The sequence below is a fragment of the Acanthopagrus latus genome, chromosome 8 (assembly GCF_904848185.1).
Source record: "Acanthopagrus latus isolate v.2019 chromosome 8, fAcaLat1.1, whole genome shotgun sequence".
Lineage (NCBI taxonomy): Eukaryota > Metazoa > Chordata > Actinopteri > Spariformes > Sparidae > Acanthopagrus > Acanthopagrus latus.
In genome coordinates, this window is record NC_051046.1 from 26,570,447 (window position 1) to 26,581,532 (window position 11,086).

Sequence of the window (11,086 nt, forward strand, 5' to 3'; positions counted from 1 at the left end):
CTTTTGTTTTTATGTATATATTGAGAACCAAGATTTTGACAAAAATAAGGTAATCTGGTTATTGCTGGAAAAAGTTTGTCACAGAAATGAACACGCTATGTTTCAATAGGCCTTTGTTTGATCACTTTTTAATGGTTTGCCTTTCTTACTTGATTTTATTTTGTGCAGCTGGCAGTTACTATTTACTGGCTACACACGAGTAACTGCCAAGTGCACAAAATAAAATCAAGTAAGAGAGACAAACCATTAAACAGTGATCAACAGTTGAGTCCACTTTGATGTCTGCTGTGCTGAGTGCAAAAGTTATCAATAGATGTGACTTAGCAGTTAGAAACAAAAGCAACAGTAATAAAATAAAATAAAAATGTAGCAACAAATTGAAACATCCACTATTTTCTATACCTAAGTCTAAACTTCAACACTTTTTATTCATGGCCTGTGTTTTCGGGCTTCTGTCGGAGTAAATCATATTCAACCATGTAGGTAACCACATCCTTCAAGGCCTGTTCCTGGAACAGCAAGCTGCTTTCAGCTGCACTCTGTAGTTTACACAGTTAAAAGTTCAGAGTTTGGACACACAGACGCCTGATCTGCACTTTGTCCGCTGCCGCGCCAGAGGGCGCTGTTATATTGTGACACCGTGTTCACTTCCAGCTTGTTGCCGGAAGTGAATCCCGCTTGACAGAGGAAAGGCATGCGGGTTTGTTTTGGATTTCCATGTGACACCGACTTCGTTTTTTTTTTTTGTTTTTTGTTTTTGTAATAACAGATAAAGCCTCTTTAACTTGAACACTGTCTGTCAGAGCTTCACAGCAGTCATGGGCAAAAAAGGCAAGAAAGAGAAGAAGGTGAAGGGGGCGGAGAAGACAGCCGCCAAGATGGAGAAAAAGGTTTCAAAGAGGTCCAAACGAGAGGAGGTAACAGCCCACCTGCACTAAATGATAAAGGCTATGATAGTGTCTGTACTTTTATATCACACTTAGAAGACCACGCCTATAGTCATGTAGCTTTGTTCAAATGACAGTTAAAAGCGTGTTGTGAAATGATTTGTAGCTAGCTATTAGCCTCGTCACTGCATGTTATATCCCTACAACCCACAGCTAGCTATTATGTTGAAAGCCATTTACCTCCTTCTGGTTTTGTTCTTCCCACCTTTCATCAATCTTTCCGTTGTCTGCAGGAGGATTTAGAGGCTCTGATTGCCGAGTTTCAGAGTCTTGATGCAAAGAAGACTCAGGTCGTAGAGACAACATGTCCACCTCCATCACCACGGTAAAAAAGACTGCATCCACCTTCAGATTCATCCTGTGCGTCCAAGTGAAACACAGGACACACAGAGGCTTGACCAAAGATCAGGACAAAAACATTACACATAACAAATGTTGCACCATGGCATTAAACAGTGTTCGCCAACATCATCGTCCTCTACCACGTTTCATATGCAAAGAGCATATTACAGCTGAATTGCACAGGAATCACAATGATTTACCATCCTGTTAGAGATGATCAATCCTAGTAATATAGAAAATGTAATGGCTGATTTGACCGTTGAGTTGTAGAAGAGTTTCATGAGTTTTCCACACACCACAAACTGCTGTGGCTGTGTCAGATTAATGTCATTATTGATGTCATCATGCTTAAATGCTGATGCAGGATTAATGTTCACCATTTAAGTTAAGCATGTAAGTTTGCAAACATTAGCTAATTAGTGCTAAATACAAAGTAAAGCTGAGGCTGATGGGAACACAATTAGCTTTGCAGGTATTCGATCATAAATCAGTGTGTTAAATGCCGACCATATTATGTTGGTGATGATGTGCACGTCTTACAGTCGCTGATTTGTTTATATGGTTTTCAGATTGAATGCATCTTTCTCTGCCCATCCTGAGAAAGATGAACTCATCCTGTTTGGAGGAGAGTTCTTCAACGGAAAGAAGGTAGTGAATAAAACTCTCAGCGATACGCGAAACCTGACACTTTTGCTACAGACTTTCCTGAAATGTATTTTGTAGACTGGTCAACTGAGATTTTGAACACAAGCGTTCTCATGGTCAGACTGTATAGAAAGCTCATGAGCTTCGATGTTTCTATTGTGTCAGTTTGTTACCGCGGTATTTACACAGAAGAAATGCTACACTCAAAATCCTGTTCTTGCCTTTTTTACAGACGTACGTGTACAATGATCTGTTTTTCTACAACATCAAGAAGAACTGCTGGGTTAAATCAGAGATCCCCAACCCTCCCCCGCCACGCTGCTCTCACCAGGTACTCCCACAGCGAGGGGCATCACACCATGAAACAGTGCAGTGTTTTTTGCACAGTTGAACGATCCCGCAGACAGAAAAGCAACACTTACTCGTCTATTTGTCCATCTGCATGTGAGCTTTTGATTCTTTATTACGTTAGTACTGCATCCAAGTAAACATAAATCAAGGGACTAGTATTAATCAAAACCAGGTTTGAATAATAAGTTTACAGCTAAGTTAAAAGGAGAAATTCACCATGTTTTATGTGGATATCCCAATCAGCGTTGATGGTAAATGTGGCAAAAATATCTCCAGTGCATGGCGTCTTGAGAGAGTATGTTGGAAGTTATTTGGGAGATGGCAGGGTTTTTTTTCCAGTTTATCTTTTGGATCCTTAAGAAGGTCTCTGGTTCAGCTCTATGCAAACCAGAGGTGAACTTTCATTTAACGCATGTGTGATGCATCAGCATGGTTGTCGGCGACAGCATCCAACAAAAACTGCCCGCGCTAGAATTGACTGCAGCAGAAATAATCAGTTTCTGTTGGCATCGGGGGGCAATGTGAGCAAACACACCACCTGTCACTGTCTTCTGTCAGCAGCTCTCAATAGTCTCGACATGTTAACATTGTCCTCTCACGCTATTTTGGCTGCGGCTCTGCCTCTTTCTGCTGGATGTCTTCAGCTGGTTACGCTGACGCGGATAAGTATCTTGCCAGAGTATCATAGTCCTTATACGGCGCCCTCCCCAGCGACACAGTGAACTTAATTTCAGTAGATAGAGATTAAGGTTGAAAAAAGGCCAAGTTACCCTTCAGTAGATCCTGGTATCATCACATTTGCACATGTTGTGATTCTTCATTCTAAGCACCAGGGGGCAGATTAGTGTCACATCAGGGGAAAATTATCAGCAACTTCATCACGGCTGATGGCCTGCTGCAACGAGAGCGTTTAAATCTTCCTCACTCCTATTTTTCCCTCCTCTGTGTCTCTGTTTTCCCTCCATCCGTCCCTTAGGCAGTGGTGGTTCCCCAGGGTGGGGGTCAGCTCTGGGTCTTTGGGGGAGAGTTTGCCTCTCCAAATGGGGAACAGTTCTACCACTACAAGGACCTCTGGGTGCTGCACCTGGCTACACACACCTGGGAGAACATCAAGTATGTGCAGAGGGTCATTAAAATGGATCTCTGGTCGCCATAAAGACTGTTTTGTGATTAACTGAAATATTAGGAAATCTGAATTAGTCCTATTCTTTTTATATAAGCCAAGTCATTAAGAAATACCCCGCTTCATAAATACAGCGCTTGATTATGTAAGATAAGTCCCATAGGTGCATGGTGTTTTTCGCTTTGTATTGACAGTTATGATTTCGCAGACATCGGTGATCAGAGTTCGGCTGTGGTGTTTTTCAGGGCTCCTGGCGGTCCATCAGGTCGCAGTGGCCACCGCATGGTCCTCAGCAAGAAACAGCTGCTGGTGTTTGGAGGTTTTCATGAGAGCACCAGGTGGGCAGAAGGTTACTGCATAATAAACACGGCCTGTACTGCATGTGTGTGATTGAGTTGTACACACTGTCACTGTTTGGTTCAGTTTCAGTACCCTTATGAACTTTGTTTCTGCTGTTCTTACAAAGTACTCTCCTCTCCACTGTACACTACCTGTCCAACACCAAACAGCACACAGATACAGTGGACACCAAAAATACTAAAAAGAGAGTGAATATTTGCCTTGAATTGATCAGGTGGAAACGAACGATGACACCAACTAATTGCTGCTGTGTATATGTTGGATGTAAATGTTTGCCATGTCACTTGACTGTTCTCTACGCAGCAGTGTTCAGTTTAGTTCCAGTATTTTCACCTCCCGCTTCCCTTTCCTCCCACCGCAGGGATTTCATCTACTACAACGACGTCTACTCTTTCTCCCTGGAAACCTTCTCCTGGTCACGCCTCACCCCGTCAGGCACCGCCCCCTCACCGCGCTCCGCCTGTCAGATGTCCGCCACGCCCGACGGCACAGGTGTCATCATCTATGGAGGATACTCTAAAGTGGTGTGTGTGTGTGTGTGTGTGCATGTGCGTCTCCCATATGGATGCTACTTTTTAAGACGTGAAATCTGAGTAATAATTGTGTGACTTCTTTATACAGAGAGTGAAGAAGGATGTGGAGAAGGGGACCATCCATTCCGACATGTTTATCCTGAAGCGAGAGGGTAAAGTTGACCAAGGTATAAAAAAACTTTATAATATAATTCAAGGCGACATAAGTGATAAAACCCTCACAGTGAAACCTCCAGCTAATATCCTGGGACGGCATTATTTTGTTCCTCTGTCCTCCAGAGAAGTGGTCGTGGTCCAGGTTGAGCCCCTCCGGTAACAAGCCCCCTCCTCGCTCCGGTTTCTCTCTGGCGGCGGGCCCAGCCGGCCGTGCGGTGCTGTTCGGTGGGGTTTGCGATGAGGAGGAGGAAGAGTCACTGGAGGGCGACTTCTACAATGACCTCTATCTGTATGATACGGTGAAGAACCGCTGGTTCCCCGGCCTGCTCAGGGTGAGACTCTGAAGCTGCTGCATGAATGAGAAACTAAGAACGAGAGAAAAAAGGAAAAGAATGAGAAACTTAAACTCCAGCCTCTTACATGAACAGTTCATTACAGTATTAACCACGTTGAACTGCTGTCTGCCATAGTTTATTGTTTTGATTTTGTCCGTCCAGGGAAACAAGTCAGAGAAGAAGAAACGCCGGAGGGGGAAGAAGAATGGAGCTGAAGGGGAGGCAGCAGAGAAGGAGGGGGCGGAAGAGGAGGCGGCATCACAAGCGCCCACTGAGGTCATCAAAGAGATCGTCACAGAGGACGGCACAGTGATGACCATCAAGGAAGTGATCCCTGGAGCTCAGGAGGAAGAGGAGGAGGAGGAAGAAGAGGAAGACGAGGAGGACGATGGCAAGATTACACATCAACACAAACGCTGAGCAAATTTGAAATGCAAAAACTGAACAAATGTAGACAGGCTGGATAATTACACGTTTCGTTTTAATTTCTTTAAAACTCAGCCTCGGCCCCCCTGGTGGAGCCCTGCCAGAGGTCCAGCGCCATGACAACCACGCGTCAGGGCAAGCTCTTCCTGTACGGGGGAATGTTTGAGGTCGGCGACCGCCAGTTCACCCTGAATGACTTCTACTGCCTGGATCTCCACAAGATGGACCAGTGGGAGGTTCTGGTCGAAATGGACCCAAGTAAGTAAAGCAGACATGCAATCAGAATAACACGGAGAAAGATATGAAATGAATTCACGGTGAGCTGATAGTCGTGAGGCGGCCAGTGTGACGTTTTGTCTCGTCTGAATATCTTGTGACGCAGGAGAGCAGTGGGAGGATTATGAGCTGGGAGAGAGGGGTGTGAGTTTCATTTGGATTTATGACTTTTTCTCCGCAGAGACACAGGAGTGGCTGGAAGAGTCTGAGTCAGAGGAAGACGATGAGGAAGAGGAGGCAAAAGGAGCAGAGGGGGAGGAAGAGGAGGATGAGTCTGAAGAGGAGAGCGAGGATGAGGACGGTAAGAGATAGTTCTGCCTCTTCACTGTCTCACACTTGTGTCTCTTTCATTCCCACTTTTTTTTCATGTGATCATGATTAGAAACAGGCACAGTATCTGGATCCGGATGTGTTTGACATCAAAACAGTTACACAAACCCTCCAAACTCACGTGAAACCTCTCCAAAATAAAATCTGAGATCGCATCAGAAGGAACGTCTTGGCACTGACAGATCAGTATGGAAGACGACACACAGTTACTGTCTGTGGACTGTCTCTGATGGCTCTCCGTGTTCATGCTTCTTGGTTTGACAGACAGGTCACAAGCATGTGTAATTATGCCCATGTTGTTGCCACAGCTACTTATGCAAATAGGCTTGTGATGTTTGTGCAGCAGCTTTAGTGTGCTTGGAATGGAATGGAATACCACTCAGACCAGGAATCATGCACATGTATTTCCTATAGGAGTATCGAGGGACAGTCAGTACACACACACAGGCTGTCAGGCGCTCTCTCAGTCTCCAGCACAAAAGCTTCCCAAGATTTTTCCCCCAAAATATACATACAAAAGTATACATGCAAAAATACTGTAATATATGAAAATATACACAAAATGATGTGTGCCCTTACAGTGATAAAAAAATGAAACTGAAACTTGAATTATAAATAAAACAGGAATGTTGAGTTAAAAATTTACAAAACAAACAAAATGTAACATTCCCCAAGTGTTCAACTCTCCAGTTTAGATGGGCAATAGAATTAGTTACTTCACGAGAAAAATAAAATTGCTCCTTTTAATATATGGCTTATTTCCATGTTGTTAAACTACAGTTACAAATATTGATAATTAATAATAATTCTTTGTCGTAACGCACCTATAGGAGTAGCGAGGGACACAGTCAGTACACACACAGGCAGTCAGGTGCTCTCTCAGTCCCCTGCAGCAGCTTGTAAAATATGCAGATGAGGGCAAAATGTCCATCTAATTTAAACGTTACTCAAATAATAATATTTGTTTAAAAAAATACAGTGGCTCTACACACATATAGACTTTTACTGCCTAGTTGCCTGAGTAGAGCATTATAAACACTGGAGCTTAGATTTGCCTCCATGCTCTCTGTTTGTAACCTATGTCTAAACCTGACTGTTCTGTCTAAGATAGTTGGTCTAACTGTTGCCTTGGCCGCTCCTTTTCTTTTGAATCTACTCAACTCTGCCTGGTGGGAAATAAGGAGCAGATAGGCTCCCCTTAAAGTTGATATTCGATTTGGCTTCAAACCGGCTAGAAGCTGTTCACGTTAAATTTGACCATGATTTTGTTAAATGTTTTGAGCAGCTTTAACCTCTCTAACCGACTGTGTGTTTTCCAGATGAAGAAGAGCACCCTGTGGTGCAAGAGGGAGAGACAGTGACGGATTATCAGGCCCGCACAGAGCAGTACTGGATAGGACTGGCACGTGCCAACATGGGCCCCGATGCCAAGGACAAAAAGGTTGCCAAGGTCGCCCTCGCAATGGCTAAAATCTTCTATGAAGACCAGTAGTGGGATATGCCAGCCTGTCTGAGTGACTGTGAGTGCTGATCGCGCGCGTGTGTGTGTAAAATATTTTGTTGTAATTACCTTTTTATGAAACATCTCATTTGAACTGTACTGCAAATAATTAAATACTACAAGATATATTTCGTTTTAATACAGAAAACAAAAAAAAACACTTGTGAGCAGATGAAACTCAATTGAATGGACTGTTTTACATTTGTTGATATACCAGTACATGTAACGGTTTTCATCCTTTTTCAATCAAATAAACCCATCATGTCACTAAATAATATTTCACATTTCTTACTCGCATTGCTGCTTGAGCAAACGTGAGTGTTAAACAAGCAGGTAAGTCTCCTGTGTGGACTGAAGAGATAGAGAATATATGTGTGGTCGAAAGGTTGCCAACACTTTCAAGAACATGCATAACATGGCAGTCTTCAGTTCCAATCATTTCTACAGCTCTTGTTTTTCTGTGATGTAATGAGTGGAACACATATTGCTTTGTCACAAAAACATTGATGTTGGTTCTTCTTCTGGGTGATTCCGCTTGATAACAGCTGCTGGCTCGTCTGGGCCCAGTTTAATAGGGCCTCTTTGATACACCCATTAGACTCAGCCCTAAACACTACAACTGGAATGTCTAAGGAGCTCAGCATTGATCTGAAAGAGCACATTATGATTTGAACAATTGTCTCACATCAGCATAAGCTGAGAGGCTTTAGAACAAGCTCTAAACACAACAGTGATGTATTATCAGCAGTTACAGAGCAACATTAGCACTGATTTAAAGTTGTGTTTCTGGACAACATGACAGTCAATTTGGGGACCCTCAAACCAACACAATGGGCTGAAGGACACTAAAATGTTCCATAGAGCTGAAGGGAAACTGCAAAGTTGGTTGATGATTCACTTTGGATTTGTTACTACGAGTGACCCCTTCCACATCACATATAAACATCAGATGTATTGTTAATATGGTAATATTTATTAGTGCAGCTTTAAAGGCACAGTGTGTAAGTTCTGCCACTAGTGTCCTTTCAATCGATAAAAAAAATACATAAAGCAGCATGGGATCAGTGGAGTTGATATTATAGAAACAGGTGACCAAATGAAACGACATCATCTTGAGTAAACACGTGGATTTCTCTAGGTTTGAACATTGTTGGAAACATTTGGGATGATGTCAGCACACAGCTCAACAAACTACACATTTGAATACAAAAATGTTATATACTCTATTATCTTAAAGGTCCACTTTGTCAGAAAGTTGAACATTGAGTCTCATTCCCAACTCCTAAAATATTGATCCTTTGGGTTGGTGGCCTACCAACCCAAAGTGTCAGATTTTGATGAGTTGGGAGTGAGACTCAAAAATCAACCTTCTAACTGTGGACCTTGAAAGGCCTATTAGTGATTTAACACAATATATTTTTTATGCTCCAATTAATCCAAAAGCTAGTTTGCTTCCTGCTGCAAGGGGCCACTGTTCACAGTTGTCCATGAACACGATCCTATTATGGTGAGGACATCATAGAAATCATGGTAACACACCGTGAAGACAATATTAAAATGCCAATCATTGTCTAATTATGAATCAGAGTAATTCAACTACTTAAGCAGGTAAAATAAATTATTAAAACACAGTTCTCCCTCAGTGGATATTTTTTCAAACATCCAACATCCATACCTTACTACTGTGTTTCTGAATAGGGTTTGGCCCCATCTGGTGGACATGTTTGTCAGTGCACTCAGTCACACAGGTGGAGAACAGTTGTAACGGCGAATCGACTCGCGAACACTGAGGTGATTTGCCAGCAAAACCAACAATGCAGTGCTTCATATAAGTGTGCTAAAACTGAACGAGCCAATACAAGCATCGGGGATACTGTACTTTTCCACTTCAAGTCTGTTATGAATAAAGCTCCACCTGAGAACGGGAGGGTGTACTACATCAGCATAAGTTTTATTGGAGGTTCGAGCTCAAACAGCCAAAAGTGCTCCAAGAAGAAGTTAAAATAATTAAAAAAAACAAACAAATCTGATATGTCTTCTGTTCCCTCTAATCTAACTTTAACTGCTTTACATTGGTCATCTTTTCATCATTCTAGCTAAGTAGCTTCTTTCCCCTCCACTTCTGATCACTGGGCCCGTTTTCTTTCCCTTTTGCAAGATAACTGCTTCAGAGATATGATGGTTCGGTGTGCCCCCTGCAGATAGCTTGCAGCAACACATGTCCTTTGTTTGAGTTTTACTCCACTACAACAAGCAAGAGGGAGAATGGGAAGAGAGAAAGCGAGGGAGGGGGGGGTTGCTGAGCTGAGACGAGGAATGACTATATTTCGCAACCATCAAAAGATGAGAGGAACGCTGAGGGGCTGGAGAGCAGGGTGGGAGAGAGAAGAAGGTAGAGAGAGAGAGAGCAGGTGAGAAAGACGGGATCGGAAGACAACGGCAGCAGGGAGGAAAAGGGAGAGGAGGAGCAGTGAGGGATGCGGGGAAGGAGGTGGGGAGGAGTGCACAATGTGTGAGGGAAGACATCAGTCACCGAGCGAGCACCAGCCTATCCCTCGGTGACCTATTTTATCCTCCATCAGCATGCTGAACGAGGGATGAGAGGAGGCTGATGAATAATAGAGGAGAAGGAGAGATGGATGAGAATGAGGCTGCCTTCCTCTCTTCACTTCTCCCTCCTTCTCAGCCCCTCTTCTCCCTCTTTTCTGCGACCCCCTTTTTTTTGCTTTTTTTTTTTTTATTTCCAGGACAAAAAAAGATTTTATAAATAACTTAAGAGATTTTTTTGGGCGCAGTGCTGACGTTGGGGCACGTAGCGTGTAATCGTCAGAGATACGTCTGTCGTGATTTTTTGTGTGTGTGTGTGTGTGTGTGTGTGTGTGAGAGAGAGAGAGAAACTTGTAGAATATTGGTACGTCAGTTTGAGGCAGGGGGAAATATATAGCTTTGCCTGACTCATTGTACATTATGTTGCGAGAACAAATTGTTAGACTTGTTATTACTTAAGCGGATGAACTGAGTCACTTTTGGCTGCAGGGACATCAGGAGTGGTGATATTGGAGTAGCCAGAACTTGACTTTTGAACCTTGGATGGAAATCACAGCACACCACTGCATCATGTGTTATTCAAACTTGCAAGCAGATTTGGTGGTTTAGTTTTTTTTTTTTTTAATGATTCACAATTTCAGAGCACACTGCTCTGGAGGAACGCCCGTTTTGATCACAAGAGGATTTTTTTACCAAGGGTATATGAGGTGCCACATAGACCATAATTTGTACTGACATTGACTTAGACATACCTGAGACATATTACTGAAAGAACACACACATACACTAATGAAAATCATCATTTATTTGTAGGGTGTTCCCAGTCTGCAGTGGTTAGTATCCATCAAAAGTGGTCCAAGGAAGGAACAGCGGTGCACCGGCGACAGGGTCATGGGTGGCCAAGGCTCACTGATGCACGTGGGGAGCAAAGGCTGGCCCCTGTGGTCTGAAATCCTCCAATTGCTGAGGAGGTTAATGCTGGTTCTGGTAGAAAGCTGTCAGAATACACAGTGCATTGAAGCTTGTTGCATACGGGGCTACATAGCTGCAGAACAGTCAGGGTGCCCATGCTGAGCCCTGTCCACTGCCAAAAGTGCCAACAATGGTCACATGATAATCAGAACTGGACCATGGAGCAATGGAAGATGGTGGCCTGGTATGATGAATAATGTTTTCTTTTACATCATGTGGATGGCCGGATGTTGCTTACCTGG

At 43.2% G+C, this 11,086-nt stretch overlaps 1 protein-coding gene across 1 annotated transcript; it reads left to right on the forward strand.

The window, feature by feature from the left end:
* The first annotated feature begins 658 nt into the window (after positions 1-658).
* Positions 659-7,602, forward strand: klhdc4 (kelch domain containing 4). Its single transcript, XM_037108422.1, has 13 exons — positions 659-917; positions 1,181-1,272; positions 1,859-1,937; positions 2,167-2,265; positions 3,262-3,398; positions 3,654-3,746; positions 4,130-4,292; positions 4,390-4,468; positions 4,581-4,789; positions 4,955-5,183; positions 5,294-5,476; positions 5,676-5,795; positions 7,144-7,602. The coding sequence occupies exons 1-13, from the start codon at positions 819-821 to the stop codon at positions 7,314-7,316; spliced, it is 1,755 nt and encodes a 584-aa protein (XP_036964317.1). The 5' UTR covers positions 659-818; the 3' UTR covers positions 7,317-7,602.
* Positions 7,603-11,086: the final 3,484 nt, after the last annotated feature.